This window comes from Chanos chanos, chromosome 15 (genome assembly GCF_902362185.1).
Source record: "Chanos chanos chromosome 15, fChaCha1.1, whole genome shotgun sequence".
Classification (NCBI taxonomy): Eukaryota; Metazoa; Chordata; class Actinopteri; order Gonorynchiformes; family Chanidae; genus Chanos; species Chanos chanos.
In genome coordinates this window covers 3,857,381-3,879,084 of record NC_044509.1, presented here as the reverse complement: position 1 = coordinate 3,879,084, position 21,704 = coordinate 3,857,381, and the positions used below count along the sequence as shown (strand labels likewise).

General features: G+C 45.6%; 1 protein-coding gene across 1 annotated transcript in view; it reads left to right on the top strand.

Moving 5' to 3' along the window:
- Nucleotides 1-431: 431 nt before the first annotated feature.
- The window catches only part of phldb1a (pleckstrin homology-like domain, family B, member 1a), a 35,919-nt gene continuing 14,646 nt past the window's right edge, over nucleotides 432-21,704 (top strand). The window contains exons 1-8 of the mRNA XM_030792939.1: nucleotides 432-530; nucleotides 2,669-2,792; nucleotides 4,866-5,036; nucleotides 9,183-9,308; nucleotides 12,055-13,397; nucleotides 18,972-19,211; nucleotides 20,564-20,701; nucleotides 21,245-21,382. Coding sequence (XP_030648799.1) covers nucleotides 471-530; nucleotides 2,669-2,792; nucleotides 4,866-5,036; nucleotides 9,183-9,308; nucleotides 12,055-13,397; nucleotides 18,972-19,211; nucleotides 20,564-20,701; nucleotides 21,245-21,382 — 2,340 coding nt within the window. The 5' untranslated portion in view covers nucleotides 432-470. The remainder of the gene's footprint in view (nucleotides 531-2,668; nucleotides 2,793-4,865; nucleotides 5,037-9,182; nucleotides 9,309-12,054; nucleotides 13,398-18,971; nucleotides 19,212-20,563; nucleotides 20,702-21,244; nucleotides 21,383-21,704) is intronic.

Genomic DNA, 21,704 nt, shown 5'->3' with positions numbered 1-21,704 from the left:
CCCGCCCCCATCTGTTATCAGACTGTGTGTCTTATCACTCTAGCACTGCATGACAAAAAAATATGCCGTCACATCAATGGGTTTCATAACCGAGATAAAACCAGGGAATCGTGTGTACTGTAAATGGTGTGTGTTGTAAAGGGTTATTTGAAAAATTTTCTTTATTAGCTTTGGCAAACAGTGTTGTGTGGAAAACTAGTCTTTTAGTTCTGTGTTACGTTATATATTAAAATGATTCATTCCGAAGGTGTGGTTACTTCTGTCAGTCACTCTCCTGGCAGGTTTCTAAAAATGCAGGGAGGCAAACCTGCTCCCGTGCTTTGCCTGAATCCTGATGAGTAAATCTGAGTAAAAACCAAGTGATGCCAAAACAGTCTCCGCCTTGCGTGTCATTCACACGCCCTCTGTCTGACGCCTCTCTCCTCCAGGACCCTTATCAGTGTGATGATTTGATTGACAACCGGGAAGTCATGGACCACCTGAACAGGAATGTTCCGGAACGCGGCCGACAGACTCACCAGGTCCTGCAGGTGAGTGAGGAGACGCTACGATAGGTCACGAGCTGTCATTACCCACCCCCAAATCCATACCCCCCCCCCCCCCCCCCCCCGTTTTTACTCAATAAGCAGTTACAGTATGGTGATCATATGTACAGTTGCCACAACAAGTAGCAAAAAGCATGTTATTGTTGTAGTTGTTGTTGGTGGTGGTGGTGGTGTTGTTGGTGGTGGTGTTGTTTTTGTTGGTGTGTGAGATGCATTACGTCAGCAGTAAATTCAATGGGATTGTAACGTGCGAGTTGGTAATACTTACGTATGGTCTACTTCACTGTGCTCGCATTCAAGGCAAACAACGTCTGCCCCTGGTCCTGTCCTCTTTGTTTCAAAGCCCCTTCTAATTTCAAGCTGAAAAAGCATTACTCACAGTTCCTGTCATTTTAAACCGCGTTCTGGACCCCTGTTCAAGGCTGGTGTTCCTTCGACTCTGTTCTGCCCTTTTAATTAAAATCCTTTTTTCTTTTTTTTTTCTGCGTAAACAAAAGGAAGACTTCCGATCCAAATGAAACAAAAGTACAAATTTTCATTACTGAGGGAACAAATATAGAAGTAATAAAAAATGAACCGGTGTGAAATAAAGGTCAATACACAATACTGTCTACACAGCGGTTAACGTTCACGAGATTACAGACTAAGATCCCGAGACTTAAACAAACGCCTCTAACATTTCAGTTCCTTTCGCTGCCATTCCACCGTACTACCAAAAACTACCAGAAACTACCAGAAACTACCAGAAACTCTACTATCAGACTACCTCGTTCTAATCTGTGCTGTGAGAAACTTTACTACTAGTGCATCTGTAGTCCCAGTGGGAAAAAACACTTGAGCTTTAGTTTGTTGTTTACACATTTGAAATCCCTGACTGTTCAGAGTTTTGAGCCCACGAGTGAAAGTCTTCTCTAGAACTTTCTCTGGGACTAGTTTTGGTGATCACTTGCTCCGTTGCTGTGGTTGCACACACATAGGCTCACAGCAGCTGACCCTGAGAGACGGCAGCCAGTCATGATTTTTTCTTTCATTTTCTCCCCCCAGTAACAAAGTCCAGTGTGGTATTGTCAACGTAATGTTACAGCTCAAAAAACACAAATAATGACAATGATACCAGAATGTAAAATCAAGCATAAAATTGACTACACACACTGAAAATAAACATAGAAAAAAAAAAAAGAGTTAGTGTCAGAAATGGGCGGCCCAGTTTACGAAAGCGTCACGTGACAAGTATTTATGACTGTGAGTCACTTCCTTTCAGAGGAGACATTAAAAAAAAAAAAAAAAGTAAGTCGTAAATATTTGTGCCGTTGGCTCCAGAGTTGCCCTTGACAACCAGCAGTCAGTCGGTCAGTGACACACTGGGCCACCGCTGGTGCACTGGTCATATTTTGACCCTGATCCCTAGCGCCTTTCATCTCTCGCGTTAAATCCGGTTAGCCTCTTAGCCCATCGCGCTGCACCTGACGGGAGTAAAGCCCCCGTTAGCCTCTTAGCCCAACCTTGCTTCACTCTGCAGCCCTAATTGAATCTCTTTAATCCCGTTTGGAGGACTTTGGGCGTTCATCCAAAAAAAAAAAAAAAAAAAAAGAGGTCGCTTTGATTGGACTGCTGTTGTAAAACCATATTAAATACACCTTCACTGACACAGAGCATCAAGTGTCTGTCTCTTCACATTCCACTGATGTAGGACTGATTTTTTTTTTTTTTACATTGACTTAAATCAAATTTAATAATCGGATGAAGCTACGCTGATATGAATTGATGGATATGTTGGAAAATGGACCTCGGATCAGCATTTTATAACTTAATTCTGACTCCTGTTCTAATTTCTAAAGAGGAAGTGTGATAGTTCAGCTTCATCCATCACGCAGGGCAGGCCCCGTGCAGATTCCAAGGGACCACATGGTAATCAGGTTTAAAGAAAGGCCGGACCAAATTCAGTCTTTCACTGACACTGCCGCATCAGCAGACGAGCCATATTATCGGTTATGCCCAGTTTTTGTGGTTTTTTTTTCTCTTTTATCACCTCAAACCCTTTTGTGTGCATAGTGTCTTCTGTAGAACGGGAGTGATTCCACGACAGGAAAGGGTCGAACTTTTTGTCTCTGTGCTGTTTTCAGGGCACTCCGTTAGACCTTATCGAGACAGGCAAGACGCTCAAAGTCCAAGCAGAGCGCCCTCATCTGGTGAGTCTGGGGAGTGGTCGTCTGAGTACCGCCATCACGTTACTACCACTGCCTGAGGGTAAGCATCATTCACGTCAAAACCACACAGACATAAAAATCCAATATCTGCTCATTTCTTATGAATGCCTGTGAATATGAATTGATGACCGAACGAGTTAGAGGAGCATTTCGCTAAAGCTGATTGCTCTTGGCAGCGTGTTGTGCTGGGGTATTCGTCCCTGACACGTTTCATGTGCGCTCCCACCATCTTGGTCCGTAACAACTCCTGATCCATTACTGATAGTGACCCCCGCTCTCTCCGGAAAGTTCCTTGGCAAGGAGCCAGGCTTCAGATGAAATAGAGCTCATTGCTTAGGAAGGCGGGTGGAGGGGTGGGGGGCTGGGGGCTAAGAGACAGACAGTGTTGCGTCGCATCCCTGCACTGTATTCATAACCTGGCTGAATCTAATCAGGCAAAGAATGACAAATAGAGGACTTTCCGTCCCTTGACGACAGAATTGGGGGCGATCGGGCGACAGTATGCGTCTCAGAGGAACAGCCTGAAGTACTGCTCTCAATTGGTTTATCCCTGTAACTTGCTTGAGGTTGGCGCTAATTCTGAAACTGTGCCCTTGTAATTTCAGGGCATCTGTAGCAGTTCGTGTAAATTTGACCTGCTGCGTTCACAGCTGTGCTATGTGCAGTGTAAATTGTTAGTTTCTGGTGTAGTCTCTGACTATGTTTGGTTTTTAAAACGAACAGGAACTCTAAAACAGTTTCTGTAAAATGTTTGCTTGACCTTAAGGTTATTAGGCGTGTTTTTGCAGTGTCGTGTACTGGCCTGCGATAAAACTGAGCGCTTCACTCTGCGTGCTGCAGAGAACAATCAAGACCGAATCTGTTGCACATTTTATTTGCATTATCTGTAATCCTCTTAGACATAAACAGTCATTGAAAGGGTACTCCAATCATCGATTCATTCGGCAATGGACGCGGTAAAATTACGTTCGCATTGTCACAAAAGCGTTTGAATGTAACAGATTAGCATTAAGGGATTGTTTCTTTTTGACCTTTATTTAACTACAGTGAGGATGCGCCGCCAGAGAAAGCGCTAGAACAGACAGGACTATCACATAGCAGTCGAGTCTTTGCTTCAGTGCCCAGTAGAAACAAGCAGAGGAAGGGCAGAGATGTTGGGACCAGTATTCCACCCATTTAAAACTAGCAGCCCTCCAGTTTTCTTGTGGTGGAACCCTAACCTGTGGGACCGCGGATGGAGGAACTGGTGCTGGATGTCTCTCATAGGCCAGAGGACCAGAGAACTGACAGCCTGCTGTTACGCTGCCTAAAACGGAAAGGAAAAGGAAAAAAAAAAAACAGAGAGAGAAAAAATAATGGGGTCATGACCTGACCCTGACCCTGACCCTGACCCAACCCTAATTTTTTATTAAGTGTTGTGCATGTGTGTGTGTCCATGAGACAGAGAGAGAGAGACAGAGAGAGACAGACAGACAGAGACAGAGAGACAGTGAGAGTATGTGTGTGTATGTTGCATGCACTGATGTTTAAATATGAGTATCTGAAGAGTGAATTGAATCCCCACCCCTTACACACACACACACACACACAAACACGCAGACCCACAGACCCACACACACACACCCTGTCCCACCCACACATGTGGTTTCACTGTTTTTCATTCACAATGGACGTGAGCTATAACTTCTTTGTTCACATCTGCCAGTCTGGAGCCTCCAGACACAGAGACAGTGGGAACGTCTGCTGTCAGTTGGGGGGGGGGGTAGGGGGTTGTGTCACAGAATAAAGGAGGGACGGGCACAGTCTTATCCCAGACGTTGAACTGGGAAAGGCAGAGGTTGAACGGACGTTTATTTTCGAGCCCTTTTAGTTCTGACTGTCAAAATGATGAAAACTTTCAGCATTGGACAACTAAAAGGATTTTGTGGTGAAATGCTTTTGTATTATTCTTCGTTTCAGATGTATGAGGTTTTGGCAGGGGGCCAAATTCTGTATGTTTACTTTTGAATGAATTTAATGGTCCTCACACGACAACTTGTGAGTCTTTCCCTCGCAAGGATTCATAAACTGTTACTGATTTATTGATCACAGAGTACACTGTTATCTGTTGCAGGAAAAACCAGTATAGGTCATGGAAACACAGACATCAGTATCCAGGGGCCAGGTGTTGCTTCCAAACACTGTTACATTGAGAACAAGGCAGGAGCCATCATCCTCCACCCGTGTGGAAACCAGTGCTCCGTGGACGGCCTCCCAGTCACTAAACCAGTGCAGCTTTCACAAGGTACTCTGGGAAGTGGTCCTCCAGTTTACAAGTTCACAAGACAAAAGACACGTCTTGATTCACTGGACTTGCAAATTCATCAGTTCTTCATGGTCGTGAACTCAAACTCAGATTTGTTTCATTTTAAAAGTGGTTACTGAGAAAACAATAAAAGCACCGCTCAAAGTGCAGTACTCAATACACCTGTTTCCTCTCCAGACAAACTCTCCTCTCTGTGCCCTTTGATTTTTAGGTTGAGCTATTGCTGAGTCACTGACTTGAATAAAAGGGCGCTCAGTTTAGTTACTGAGTTCACGTAAAGGTTGCTTGAGTATTGGATTTTAAAGGTGTTTTTTTTTCTACAGGTGGTTCTAAACTACTAAGGCAGCTAAATCAATCGCTTGAGCCTCACAAATCAATAGAGCGTCGCCTTAAATTTCACTCTAGAACATCGAGGAAATTCGGCTGTCCAGTGTATTCACATGTCCAGGAGAGATAAGAAAGTTCCACATCATATGACCGAGACTCAAACTGCATCTGTCGCCTCAGACAGAAAAGGGACAGTGTCCTAATTCCCCCAAGCTGACGTCAGACCTTGTCTTGTCCGGTCAGAACTTTTACCGCTGATCTACGTTCCGCGCTTAACCTTCATCATTTCTCATAGTCCGCTCCTGGTTATGCTAGCTTACATATGAATAGTGACTGGACACCCTTTTGTGTTTAACAGTAAATAGCAGGAGGTGGAGGAGCGGAGGTGGGGTGTGGATGGGGGGCAGGGGCGGGCGTGTGCTGCTCTGATAACCCTGCGTGTTTGTTTAAACTTCGTTCAGGACAGCGCACTTGCCCTTGCTCTATTCTCTATGCCTATTTCAGGCTTTCCACTCTGGAATGCCAGTAGAGGTGGATTTACACCGTCAGACTTCAGGACAGAAAAAGAAAACAACAAAAGAGTGGTGTTCGTGAATTTAATCACCGTACACATTAACACGAATAGAGTTTTCAAAATCATTTACATTCATTTTCGACATTAAAAGGATACATGGTGATGCAAAGGGATCCATGGTGATACATGATTCGTATTTACAATGACATGCTCTCAGTATTTGGCAATGTATCATACGAAATCACATTTTTTTTTTGTCTCGAGGGCAAATCCTTACACTAGATTGCGTAAACGCCCTCTTAAATCCAGAGTAATCGATGAGTAATGCGACAGACTGAAAAACTGTTTCAAATCCGTTTGTTGAGTTGGATTCAATCAGCAGTCAGGCGAGTGTTGCGCTTATTAAGTAGGACTTTCTCTCCGCCCCCACTCCCACGCTGGGCACGACAATAATATCAGTGGTTATAGCTATCCCGGGACAGCTGTCCAACGTGCGGGCGTTCAAGTAGACGCCACAGGGTCTATAGTTATTTTCTTCAAAGTCCAGTGTATACAGAGCCCACCCTGTCTGCTGAGCGTTCCTCTTACCTCTCCGACCAGTTTTACACGCCGACCGCTGAAGATACTGTTCCTCGAAATTGACACTGGTTGCACTTAAGATTGGAATACTTTTTTTCCGGCGGAAAACGAGATGTGTAGGCTCTAAGCTTTCTTCTCCTCCTTTTATTTTTTGGCGTTGCTGTCACAATAAGACAGGTGGACATCTGCGCTCTTTTGTCCAGTCGCGGAAAGTCGCTGTGTGGGACGTAAAGCGTAACATTACCATTACAAAGACAGCAGTCAGCGGCACACGCACCGCCACTGCTGCCCGCTACGCCACAATTAAGTTACGGAGAAGAAAGGCGCCTGGATATAATAAAGATAAGGAGAGAAGCACTGGGACATATCAAAGCATTCGCTAATGTTTGGAATTACTCGGGAATAAATGTAAGTGATTTGCTAAATCATTGTTGAGCTTGTTTTTAGGGGGCGCCTGGGGGCCGTGAGGTGGAGGGGGCTGGGAGGGGTGGGGGTAGGGGGGGGGGATAATGGTTGAGATAGAAATGATAATGATTATTGATCACGTTTTTTAAACGGTTTAAATTGTCTTTGTGCTTTCCGAGAATGTATTACGCGTTTTCAAGGAACAACCAGATAATAATGCTACAGTATTACCCACAAAGTAAAAATCATTTTTTTTCACACCCTTTCTGTGCAATATAATCCTCATCTAATATTACACGATGGCGTGAGTCTTCTCAGAACCTAAAAGGTACCGGCAAGTTTATACATTCGTGAAGTTATGTGATTTCAATAATTCATAGATGACTCGTTTCAGAAAACATGACGTAATTGTCATAATTTCTAACCAAGCGGCTTCTTGGACTCGTTTCCTCCGATATGATACTTGCTTGCACTTGCTGAGGGAAAAATGCCGAGGATAAGGGATCTCTCCAAATGCACCGTGGCCTTTTTGAGCTCTTTGCAGTTATGTCCTTGGGCAAATGGATGCTTGGTTTTTAAAAGACTCTGGGGAAAATGAATGATAACGAGACTGAGAAGTGGAGTCAATTCTAATGGCTTTTATCTGCTCTAATGCGGTTTTGTGCTGCCATCAGACATTCTGAGTATAATGACTATATTACAGAAAGTTTAAAGAAGCCGCAGGATTTAAAAAAAATAGAATTTTGCTAACATGCGCTCACATAGCCTATTTACAATTAAGCAACAATTAACCAGTGAGCTTATGATATTTTCTACTTTGCCTCTAATGTGCTTTGTGTGTTTATTGTTGACATGGATCGTGGTTTGACCTTTTTCACGCCTGACCTGAGACCCCGGTATTCACACTGCGGCACGCGTGACTCTCCCGTGTGGTTTGCCATCTGTTTGGAGGCAGAATGCTCTTTGTGTTTTTGTGTAAACAGCACATGCAGTGGCCAGAGATCGGCTTTTGATCTAATTCATTTTGCGCATCTTGCCGAGTGGCCCAACAGGAAACGCGCAACGTAATGACGGTGATAAGACGCGGACATATCAGTTGACTCCGGACGTTCTGTGATAAACTGTGTCATACTTTCGGCTCGCAGAGTGTAAATGTAGTTTATCAGTGTATTTATTTCAAATGTTCAGATCTGCTCGTATCGATATCAGAGTTTGCACTAATACGTTAACATTGCTGACCACCTGTCAGGGATATTTCAAAGCCTTTATTCATTCCAATTTTTCAAAATACCCATTATCTGCTGTCTATAGTAACTTGTAAAAAATACCAAAGATGTTGGAAAAGGACATTTTAAGAAATGCTTTGACAGGAGAGGTCACATCACATCTGTCAGTGTTCCTGTTAACAGAAAGGCGTCTGTAAAAAAATAAATAAACAACTAAAAGTGTCTGACGCGATAGGAATTGAAACAGAGCGATGATTTATGACATGAGAGGGCTTGTTTTCGGCGGAGCGTGACTGTACGTGTGAGGTCTCATATCCGGCTCGAGATTTTTTTTTTTTTTTTTTGCCCAGGGCCCTTCAGATTTAGCCCCTGCTTGTCATTCAGAGTCCGTTTCCTCGCTTAACCAACCCAGGCCCGTATTCATTATGAAATGGATCCGTGCGCCATAACTCTCCGGCTATCTGACAGACCCCCGTCTGATTCATCAGCTGCTCAGCACACTGCAAAGGCAAAAGACAAAATGACAATAAAATGTGTGTGTATGTGTGTGTGTGTGTGTGAGTGAGTGTGTGTGTGTGTGTGTGTGTGTGTGTGTGTGTGTGAGCGAGTGTGTGTGTGTGAGTGTGTGTGTGTGTGTGAGTGTGTGAGTGTGTGTGAGTGTGTGTGAGTGTGAGTGTGTGTGAGTGTGTGTGTGTGTGAGTGAGTGAGTGTGTGTGTGTGTGTGTGTGTGAGTGCACCCTAACACACTGTTAGGGCAAGTCACTGTCACATCTGAAATTCTGTTTTCACAACACTAACTGTGTGACACTCAACATGTGCGTGTGCTCAACGTGTCCTCTATTATATATCTCCTTTACGCCTGTGTGCTTTTTTTTACGGGTAACTCTGATCCATTTAAACCCAGTCAAGTGTACATATTACTTTATTATGCTTTACTTAATGAATGGACATTTCATATCCTGAATATTATGTACTTTCCCTCTTTGTATCAACAAAGTTCTCCTTTTGTGATCCTCTCTCTCTCTTTCTCTCACACACACTCACCCTCTCTCTCACTCTCTCTCTCTTTCTCAGGTTGTATGCTTTGTTTTGGTCAGTCTTCATTTTTCCGGTTCAACCACCCAGAGGAGGCCCTTAGGATGAAGAGCATGCTGCCAGCAGGAAGTCCCGGCCCCACTGGAGCCTTTAAGGGCCAATCAGGTGATTTGATTAAGCCTGATGTCACCAAACAACTGTCACTGAGATGTTCAAACTGTCAGACTGTCACTGAGATGTTCAAACAGATGGTCACACAATCTCATTAGGGGAGAGAGAACGCGTCATGATTTACATACTGCTTAGAGTTTAGGGGTCAGTTCATTCATTCAATATACAAGTATAAGAGATGAGCTGAAATTAATCAGGTTGTTGAGTTCAATTACAAACAGATTCCCATGTCCCTTTTTCATCACCTAAACTGCATTTCACCCCACTGTCAGAAAACGAGCTGAAAACCAAATTACGATACCACACACTCTGACTCCCCGGTGATATACACAGAATAAAACCAGACCTAAAATAAGGAGTCTTGTGTTCCGTTCAGCAAAAATACATCAGAAACAGTTAAGTGAGGTCATTAACAGCACAGCTGAGGAGAACATCCTCCCAAAACACTGACTCATTTCACTGTCATACTCAGAACTGCCCTGGGTCTGAGACGATGTTTGTGAGATTTTAGAGACAGGAGGTGAACTTTTTAGATTCAATAGGGCTCTCTCTTTTGGTGGGGGTCGGGGGCGGGGGAAGGGGGGGGGGTGTTAGACTCTGTTGTGCGGCCGTTGGAAAGCCCCTGCCCCTGGCCTTGTCTTTAGCTTTGGCCCTTGTGTGGGTGAACTTCCCTTGTCTCTCAGCCGGGACCTTAAAGCGTGAGACTCCATGGTGATGAATATGGCATTGTTGCTAGGCCAGCGTGGGCGTGAACCAACCAGGTGCCCGAGGGGGTGCGGGGGCGGAGTTCAAAGTTCAAGAGATCTGTCTGTTACGTAGTTGTTTTGGTGTGTGTGTGGGCGGGGCCTGTTTTGGTTGCTTTGCCTCAGAGTCACACTGAAAGGCGTTTGTGGAACAACATCGTTTTAAAAACCTCAGAAAGGTCACAAATTAAAAAAAAAAAAAAAAAAAACTCTTCCTCGTAAGGAGCCTCCTTGGTTCAGTGCCTGACTTTCCCTCCACAGATGGCTCTGAGCAGTGTGTGTGTGTGTGTGTGTGTGTGTGTGTGTGTGTGTGTGTGTGAGAGAGAAAAGCTCAAAAACAGCTTTTAGAGTCTCTAACACCAACACGTTTTCATTCTCTCTCTGCACTACTAAAATTACAAGGATCATCCAGGTATAATTACTAGAGAGCTGACATATTTTTAACACATAACAGTTTTTACAAAATACAGAAATAAAGAAAATCAGGTTTAACATGCACATAAACCAAATCACGTTACATTCATCACGTAACGTACTCCATCTTTAAAGAGACTTCTTCTGAGGTTGGTGAAAATTTAGTTTCAGTTTGTAATCTGTAATGTGTTCTTTTTTTGTGTGTTAGATGTTGATACAGTAATGAGATGCGGGGCAGCTCATTGAAGAGAGATGAATGTGTGTGTGAGCTGGTCCTGATAATACAATATGGATGTGTGAGTTCGTGCTGTCGATCATGCGTGTGTGTGGATGTGTGCGTGCGTGTGTGTGTGTATGCGTATGTGCATGTGCGTGTTTCTGTGGGTGTGTGCTTGTGTGTCTGTGTCTGGATGTGAATGTGTGTGTCTGTGTGTGTGGATGTGTGTGTATCTTTGGGTGTGTGTTTGTGTGTCTGTGTCTGGATGTGGATGTGCATGTGTGTGTCTGTGTGTGTGTGTGTGTCTGTGTGTGTGTGTGTATGTGGATGTGCATGGGTGAGTCACACTGAGGCTGTGTTCTCCACTCTAACCTTTGAGCTTTTGGACACTATCAGGCATTCCACAGTCTGTGGGCTGCTGACCACACCCAATCCTGTGTGTGTGTATGTGTGTGTGTGTGTGTTTGTGTGTGTGTGTGAATAGTCTGTGTGTATGTGTATATGTGGGCATAGGGTGGGCTCAAGTCAGAGGAAGGGAGAGAGTATGAGACAGAGAGAGAGACAGAGAGAGAGAGAGAGAGAGAGGGACAGAGAGAGAGAGAGAGAGAGAGAGAGAGAGAGAGAGAAGGTATGTGTGCTGCTCAACCCTTTTCCTGACTGGGCGTGGACGTCTGTACTGTGACAGTAATTTATAGATCCTTACAGTGCAACCACTGCACTCAGAACGCAAATAAAGAACACAAATACACAAACAAACCAGTTTGTTTTACCATGAACTGCTGAGTAGCATAGCAATGAAAACTGATGTTAACCATCTACCAGCTGTGTGTGTGTGTGTGTGTGTGAGTGTCTGTCTGTCTGTCTGTGAGTGCGAGTGTGTGTGTGTGTGTGTGTGTGCTTGATTGTGAATATATGTGTGTGTGTGTGAGTGTGTGTGCTTGATTGTGAATATATGTGTGTGTGTGTGAGTGTGTGTGTGTGTGTGTTTGATTGTGAATATATGTGTGTGTGTGTGTGTGCTTGATTGTGAATATGTGTGTGTGCGCGTGTGTGTGTTTGTGTGATTGTGCGTCATTTTAGCATTGCCCACTTCTACATCACTCCAGCCCCAAAACCTGAAGACTGGTTCCTTGGTGGAGCGTCTCACTCATGTTTGTTCATATGAGGCGTACATTTGAGTGTTTGTTTGATTTTCTTTCTGTTTTTTTTTTTTCTGTTTATCTTCTTTTATTTATCCACTCAGATAACTAAACTGCTCTTTCCTTCAACACTGCCACTCATTAGGGTGTTCTGTTTTGTACACTTGCAGTTCAAATACAGAAAAAGGACTATATGGATTCTGAATGTTATTGTCTGTCTCACACAGATGGCCTTCTGAATGGTAACCACCAGCCGGTTCCCCGTGAGCGAGTCCGGCCCGGACACGGAACCTTGGTCCGCTCTATCGAAAAGAACCTGCAGGATATCATGGACTCCCTGTCAATGGACGATTCTCAAGCGTCCGCGTCTTCCGCACCCCGAAAACTCACCCACAACCCCATCCCTCAGTCACCCCTGTCCCCCGTGTTAAACGGGGGCGGCGGCAACTACCCCCTTTCCCCGCCCACCAGCCCGGGAGAGATGTCGGTTGGCTCCAGCTACGAGAACGCCACTCCCCCGTTCTCTCCTCTCTCCTCTCCCTCGGTGTCCAGCAGCCCCTTAGACCCAGTCAATCCTTCCGGAACTTTCCGTGGATCGACCGGCCACCACGCGGCCCAGGCCCCGGTGCCGCAACCTCGGACCTTGCTGCCGAGAGTTGGTGGCGGCGGTTCTGGCACCCTGAAGGTTCTGGAAAGTCCAAGGTCGAACAGAAAAGCTTCGGCCGAGAGTTCGACAAGCCCCGCTGCCAACTGCAGGGGCTTCGGCCAAGACCCTCTGCTGAGAGGAACCGCGGAGAGTCCACGTTTGGCCCACGGCTACTCCTCAGGATCCGTCTCCACGGCGTCTGGAGACGCCGGGCCCGTCGGCAGACACGCCAACCCGAGAGTCGCCCCGAAATCTGCCGCGGCCTCCTCCTCCTCCCCCGCCTCCTCCAGTCCCAGGTCTAGTGTGGGCTCATCTCTCCAGGAAACCCCTCCTCCTGATCTCTCTCACCCTCAATCTCGCTCTCTCTTTCCCCCCGAGAGCCCGAGATCTGCCCGACGCGCTCCGGACCTGGGCGTCGGCACCAGCCTGCGTGAGCTACCCCCACCAAGTCCCACCACCAATCGCAAAGGAGTAATGGGAGTTCCTGTCCTCCCCGGTGCTCTGCCAGGAGTCGCTTTGACCTCCCGCACCTCCTCCGGGAGATCTGTACCGGAGAGTCCTCGAACGCAAAGAAGACTAGGAGCCGAGGAGGAGAGGGGCGGTGCCAGGGGGCTACGGGCACGGAGTCCGTCACCCGTGTCTGGCCTCCTGAAGGACCACTCTGGAGGAGGACTCGGTGGGAGGCAGAAAGGAGACGTTGGTGCTAACCTCAGCCCAGCTTTGAGCGCACAGGTCGGAGTTTCTCCCCTGACCAGCCCACGGAGTCAGAGGAAAAGCGGGAGGGAGGGACGGGCGGCGGCCCAGCCTCGAACGCGGGAACGTAAGAACAGCATCTCGGAGATCAGCGACAACGAGGACGAGCTGCTGGAGTATCACCGCTGGCAACGAGAGGAGAGGCTCCGAGAGCAGGAGATGGAAAGATTGGTGAGTGTGTGTGTGTGTGTGTGTTTGAGTAGAAGACAGGTTTCATTTTCAAACTCATTTGAAATAATATTTGTAAGAAGGCTAGATGAAAATGAGAATGTGCAAGTGTGTGTGTGCATGTATGCGCACGCATGTGTGTGAGTGTCTGAGAGGGTGTATGTGTGTGCGTGTGTGCGTGTGCTTGTGTGTATGTCTGAGAACGTGTGTATGTGTGTGTGTACGTGTGTGTGTATGTGTGCGTGTGTGTATGGTATAGTCTGGCAATGCTAGATGCTGAGTTGTCATGTTCACCATGCTCTTTCATGTCAGGCGCTCTCCAATATCATAAACACCAACACAAACAGAGGGCCTGCCCTTCTGGTCTGAGCACTGAGTCTCCCCTTGTCACCAAGTAATATGTTACAACCATTGTCAACACATTTTTAGCCATTCAAAAACATAAGAAAAAACAGTTCAGTCTGTTGTAAACCCATAAACTCTCTTACTCTCCCTGAGAATACAACATCTGTCCAAGTAGGAAGGCAGAGAGGAGGGTGTTGTGGTTGGTTGGTTGGTTGGTGTTGGTGTTGGTGACGGAGGGGGATGGGGGGCTCTGGTGAAGGGGTGGAATAGAGTGACACGCTGGTGTAAATTCCTGAGGGAGTTTTTATAGGGTCACAGGCAGAGGGTGGGGTTGTATCTGTGTGCTATATTTATTTACCACAGGAACAAGCCTCTTTCTCAAAGGCTGGAACACACTCCTCCTCTTACCCACTCAAAACACACGTCAGCTCTCCCTCTCCACCTTAACACACTCACACACAGACACACAATCACACACACACACGCACATAGACACACACACAGACACACACACACACACACACACACACACACACACACACACACATACACATACATACACACATATACACACACACACACAGACACACACACATATACATATGCACACACACACACATACACACACACACACACACACACATACACACGCACACAGACACACACACATATACATATGCACACACACACACACACACACACACACACACACATATACACACGCACACAGACACACACACACACACACACACACACACACACAAACAGACAGACAGACACAAACGCGCGCGCACACACACACACACACCACTTCGCCAAATTTAACACAGTTAACTGGTATACTGCTCTACAAGTTGCACTGTGCACATCCAGATATAGTTCTGCTCGGGTCCTCTGGTCTAATTCACATCCACGTCAGTTCAAAGTAAGCCACAAACTTTTACACACCTAAATCTCTGTCTCTTTCTCCTTCTCCCCCTCTGTTTTTTTTCTCTCTCTCTCTCTCTCTCTCACTGTCTCTCTCACACACACCCATCTCTCTGTTTTCTGACAAACTATGTACTATTTTCCCCCTTAATGTTTATAAATCGTTCAGCTCTATAAACCCACACCACTCTATGAACTCATACCATCATCCAATCACAAGCCTCACAACAGAGACACTCTATGAACTCATACCATCATCCAATCACAAGACACGTTCCTCATTCCCTGTAGAGAAGGTAGTCTAAAGCAAAACTGTACACGAATACCAACGATAAAAAAACATTCTGTAGAAAACTATAATAGGTATTTGTAGCTAGAAAATACACAAATCAGGGGGACCATATATAGGGAGAAATGTTGTAATGTTATGAACTTTGATCTTTGAATCTGTGCTTTGTGATTAAGACAGTAGACACATAAGATACAACAGATACAGATTTGGTATCAAAGGCAGAAACAGTTACAGAGAATGGAAGTGTCTCTGTCTCTCTCTCTCTCTCTCTCATAGGAGCAGGATTATATGGGTCATTGTGTAAATGTGTCTTTTACTTTCTCCTCTCTCACTCCATCCTGTCTCCCTCACTTCCTCACTATATGTGTGTGTGTGTGTGTGTGTGTGTGTGTGTGTGTGTGTGTGTGCGCGTGCGCGAACAGTTCTAGGCCTTGGCCCAATTGGAACAGTGGCTCAATTTCACCCTCACACTTATACACCCACACACACACCCTCACACACACACACACACACACACACACACACACACACACACACACACACACACACAGAGTGAGAAAGTTTGGAGTAAAAATAAGTCTTGTCCTGTGCTCAGTGATGTGGCTGTCTGTGTCCTGAGGCTTTAGTTCTTTAGTTTAGTTATGGAGGTCAGCACCTCCTCTGCCTTCCCTTGTTGCTGTGGAAACCGGGGCAGCTACCAGTGAGTGCAGTAAATGCCAATGACCACCAGGGGGCAATCTGTTACTAAATTTAGCACAATGATCATTTTCCTGCAGAAAGAGGCAACATCCTGCTCAATATTTTCATTGTGTTTTTCTTCCTTATGAAGACAGATGGTTGGGCTTATATGTGCGGTTCATAATTTTGTCCCCGGTCTAAGTGGGAAACCCCAAGGACTTTTCTTATCTTGCACTAGTATGGTATTCATGTATGCTCTTGATAACTGACACAGAACTTTTCTTATTGGTAGCTATGGTAACAGTATAAAGATTGCAGAGAGCTGACAAAAACAAATTTATTAAGTGTAGAAATCAACCTGGACAACAGTAACATGTTACATTTTGGCGGATTTCAAAAACTGCAACCTGCTTCCATAGAGTATGTATGTCACCGTTTATAATACTGCTCCAAACCAGCTTCATTCCTCATACTTCCCGAAAACTAAGTAATGAAACGCAACAAGACTGTACAGCTGATTAGCTTCAGAAAAAATTCCCTTCATTTGTTTGTTTTGTGTAGAACATTTCCAGTTATGGTTTCATTCCCATCATATTGACAGGCTCAAGTTTATAAACCTCCGAAGAATCAGGCCAACATTCCTCGTTAGCTGGAAAGTCGGGAGATCGTTTCCCTCTCCTAACATTGTCTTTGTCGCGTTTTTTTCTGACACGGGCTAGTTACATTAAGGTTTGCCATGGGAAATGAGACGCCGAGTCTGATAGAAAGACTGGTGTTTACCCATCTGCCAAGTTTGGACTGTTTACCCACCGACTGGCCATTCAGCCCCGTTAGCATGGCTCTGTCTCCAAATGACTCTTCCGTCCCTTCGCCGAATTCTTCTCTCGCTAGAGAATCTCTGTTCAGTCATACCAGAGATATAGCGTTATATGAAGTTTGAAAGTGAGAAAGTAAGCCCAAGTAACCCTTTTTATAACACGACAGTCGTATGTAGCATCACTGATCGGCATTTCCTTTGACTTGAGCGGTTTCAACTACTCTGTGCTGGACTGGCGTGGATGAAAACGGGTATGTATTGTATGTCAACAAACACAAGGGTGTTCTTGTTGTAAAAAAAAAAAAAAGGCTTTGTACAAAGTGTTTATGTTCTGGTGTTTGCGGTGGTCGGAGTTAAGGAACTTGCCCCACTGAAGTGATGTTGCTTTAGGCTTGTGACAAAGAAATTTTTCTTGCCTAGTTTGGCTACAGGGCTTAACGTCTGTATAACGTCTGTGAAGCGGTCTTCAAACCAGTGGGACATCATTAGGACAGAAAAAAGTATCTCTATATATATATCTATGGGTGTGTGTGTATGTGTGTGTGTGTGTCTGTCTGTCTTTGAGCTGGAGCCGATTTAAGTGTAAACGATAACACATTGAGGGCACAGCGCTCTAATTGAAAGCTTAATTCTCCAAATATACGGAATCCATAACCACGTTACAGCCTGGTTATTAAATTACTAATTGAGTTCAAGAGGTGAATTCTCTCGTTAATCTTTCATTAACGATCCGTGGCTAGTTTTCCCTCTCTCTCTCTCCCCTTCTCTTTCCCTTTCATTCCGCGCAGCTCAGTCGGACTGTAGGACAGTGCTGAACACCAGAACGGATAATGCATCTGACTGTTAATTATATAAGTGTAAATTGCTGATAAACCCAACGTACTTATTTGATTCGGCGAAATTGCGCCCTGTTCTTAATCAGCTTTGTGTGTGTGTGTGTGTGTGTGTGTGTGTCTGTTTGATGGTGCGTGTGTGTGTGTGTGAGAGAGAGAGAGAGAGAGAGAGAGAGAGAGAGAAAGAGAGAGGGAGGGAGATGGGCAGTGTTATTTTAGTCATTCTGGGCAGTGGAGGCCTCATTTCTCTTGGCTGTGGTCTTGTGGGTATTGTCAGCTGTTGGTGTCTAGTATAAAAAGCCCTGGTCGTCATTCTTCAGATCTCTCTGTGCTTGCTTGGAAAGGCTTTCTGAGTTAGAGTGTTCATCAAGAGCACAGAAGAGAGGAGAGAGAAGCTCTGCAGGTCCATAGATGTTGGAATATAAGGTACAACACACACACACACATGGTCTGTACATGGTATATGAAGGTGAGGGGCGGGACCAAGTGTTAATTGTAACAGGGGTGTGAGGTCATCTGAGTTCAAGCGAGTAAGGATGGGGGCATGGGGGGGGGGGGGGGGTTGTTTGGGGACCAGTTTAGGGTTTGTATGTGTGTGTGTGTGTGTACATTTGGGGGTGGGGGGTGGTGGTGACGGGTGAGGACGGGGGTTTTGGGGGTGGGGGCAGTTTGTGATGTGTAACTGCAAACAGCTGCCATTTAGGCCTGGAATTCCAAAGTGACAGGTTGCATGTGACAAGATGTTTTGCCATGTGTTGGTCTGAGTGTGTTTATCATCCGTGTAAAGTTATAATCACGACTGTGTGGGTATGTGTATGTATGCCTTAGTGTGTGTGTGTGTATGTGTGTGTGCATGCGCGCGCCCACGCACGTGTGCCTGCATCTGAATGTATGTATGTGTATGTGTGTTTGTGTGTGTGTTTGTGCCTGTGCATATACATATATACGTGTGTGTGTGTGTGTGCTCGCGTGTTTATGTGTGTGTGTGCGCTCCGTATTTTATGTCCATAAGTAGGTATGAAGGGGTTAGAGGACTGGCGTGTTTATTCAGTCAGTTCTCTGCGTGTCAAGTTTCAGTCAACAGTGTCTGACTATGAGGAGACCAGTCCCCACAAGGACAGGACACTGACTCACCTAAAACACGCTGCATAATCACTCACACAGACCCAGTTTAAACTCTCACCCAGTTTAAACACTCACGCAGACCCAGTTTAAAACACTCACACAGACTCAGTTTAAAACACTCGCATAGACCCAGTTTAATCACTCACACAGCCCGAGTTAAAACACTCACACAGACCCAGTTTAATCACTCACACAGACTCAGTTTAAACATACACACAGATTGGTTTAAAGTGATCAGATAGATCTGTGTACTCTCCCCAAGATGGAGACTTGTAATCACTCTCACACTGATGTGATGGTGTGTGTTTGTGTGTGTGTGTATGAGAGAGAGAATGAGAGAGAGAGAGAAAGAGAGAGTGCGTGTTCCTATTTTTTATTAAAGAGGCAGTGATAAATTCTCACCTCGATTGTTGCTCTGACTTTGACCATTGACTTTATGTTTGCTATCTCTGTGTGTTTGCTGAGGAAACAGTGGTGAATTCTCACTCCCTGTGAAGGTGTGTGTGTGTGTGTGTGTGTGTGTGTGTGTGTCTAAATGACCATTCTGTGTGTATTTGTAGGAGAGACAGAGACTGGAGACTATTCTGAGTCTGTGTGCGGAGTATAATAAGGGTGAGACCCTGGAGGCGGGGCTAGTGCCTGGAAAGGTTGGTCACTTCCCTGGGATGGAGGAGGGGCCAAGACAACAACCTTTCCCTGACCCCACGTGCATGACGGCTCAACGTGGGGGAACACAGAGAGAGAGCGATGAGGACAACCTGAAAGAGGAGTGTAGCAGCACTGAGAGCCAACACCAAGAGGTAGCACACACACACACACACACACGAGCACATACATACACACGCACTCACACACGTACATACATACACACACACACGGACACATATACACACACACACACACACACGGACACATATACATGCATACATACTGTTACGTCCCCGGTGGAGTGTGGTGTCTAGGGGTATGTAGGGGAACGTAGCATAAAGGACCCACCACCTGAGCTGGTTTTGGGACGGTGTGGTGATGGAGGAAAAACACGGACATGGGGAATTGTAAAAGGAAGTGCACGATATATTTAGAATATTTACAAGGTGATATTTACAAAAGTATTTACAAACACAAAAAAAGGTGGGAGAAACGAAACTAGTAAAACAAAAACCACCCTGTACTACACCGGAAAACACACCCTGAGCTACAAAACAAAAAGGTGGCAGAGCCAAAGGAAACCTGACTACACTAACTAGAAACCGAAATACAAACGTGGCACCCGCCTCTAACCTATCCCTAGACAGAGTGAGCACTAACGCGGGGATCCCCTTTCTTACCTGTCCGTCTCCCCGCGATAACCAAAACACCAAAGCCAGAGCGCAATCCACTAACAAAGTCAATACACGAGAATACAAGGTCGAACACAGAATGGCAAGTTTGTAACAATAGTGAAAATACACGAAAGGCAACAGCAACAATGAGATCGAAATCTCCTCCACAGCGCATCCGGTGGCGTTTAAATGTTGGCGCTCCGCATCTGGTTGGCTACAACACGATGGGCACTCCCTCCCTGGTTGGTCGAACGGGAGAGAGAGGGGCGGGGCACAACATCAGGCCAGATGGTATTGCCAGCCCGCCACCACTGGGTACCTGTGGAGAGAGAGAGAGAGAGAGAGAGAGAGAGACAAACGAAACAAGACGCACACAAACAAAACACACAGTGCGCTGCACGTAACAATGCACACACACACACACATACACGTGCATATACACACACACACACGGACGCATATACACACATACATACACACACACACACACACACACACACACACACACACATACGGACACATATACATGCATACATACATCACACATACACACACACACACACACCCATGCACATGCACACATACACTCCCTCTGTCCCTTGGTGTGAGCAATAGAGTGGCTGTATTTTGTGATTGTGAATGATTATATTCTGCTTTGGACCCTTCAACACCTTACGCTCTCCTCACCCTCCTGTTCTTTCCCAACTCTCTGCTATGTAAACACTGGCTCTCAAACACACCCCTTCACACATGCACTCTGTTCCTCTCTCTCTCTCTCTCTGTCTCTCTCTGTCTCTCTCTCTGTCTCTCTCTCTCTCTCTGTCTGACAGCACGAGGAGTCTGCTGGTGGCAGTAAGCAGGAGCTGGGTTATCTGGTGGAGGAGCGACTCAGGGTCATGTCTCGAGTGGATGAGCTGAAGGCCCGCGTCACTGAACTGGAGCAGCAAATACAGGAGTCCAGACAAGAGGTGAGAGACAGAGAGGGACAGAGACAGAGAGTCAGACAGACAGAGAGAGAGAGACAGACAGAGAGTCAGACAGACAGAGAGAAAAGGGGATGAGATAGATGGTATGGAGCTGTTCATTTTGTCAGTGCTGATTGGCTAGAAAAATGAATATGGTTGGAAAAAGAACAGTGCTGATTGGCTAGAAAAATGAATATGGTTGGAAAAAGAACAGTGCTGGTTAGCTAGAAAAATGAATATGGTTGGAAAAAGAACAGTGCTGATTGGCGAGAAAAATGAATATGGTTGGAAAAAGAACAGTGCTGATTAGCTAGAAAAATTAATATGGTTGGAAAAAGAACAGTGCTGATTGGCTAGAAAAATGAATATGGTTGGAAAAAGAACAGTGCTGATTAGCTAGAAAAATGAATATGGTTGGAAAAAGAACAGTATTAATTATATGTCTGTATGAACTTATTTGAGTATGGTAAGCATTTACAGTCGTGTTTTACCGGAGTTCAATGTGTGTGTGTGTGTGTATGTGTGTGTGTGTGTGTGTGTGTTTAGGCTGAGATGGAGAGAGCGTTACTTCAGGGCGAGAGAAGGGCGGAGCTTGACAGAGTGGAGGCGGAGTTAGAGATCATAAATCAGCTGCAACAAAAACTGACCGAAGTAGAGAATGCCACACAGAGAGAGAAAGAGAAGGTAAACACACACACACACACACACACACACACACACACACACACAGGAGAATGCTCCATCTGTGACTGTTTGGATTAGAAGGAGGAGGACTTGATCCTCCTCTCCTCCTCTTTCTCTCTCCTCCCGTCTTTTATCATGCTTTGTGTCCGTTCGCCTTCACTAACCTGCCCTCTTAACGGTTTCTAACAGCTCTTAACCCTTTTTAAGTCCGCCTGTTCACCCTGTACGTGTCTCTGTGACGGTTTGAATCTGTAAAAGTCTGTAAAAACAGGTCACACACACTCCTTGGATAAAAGGTTTACTCAGTTTTGTCTACAGGGGA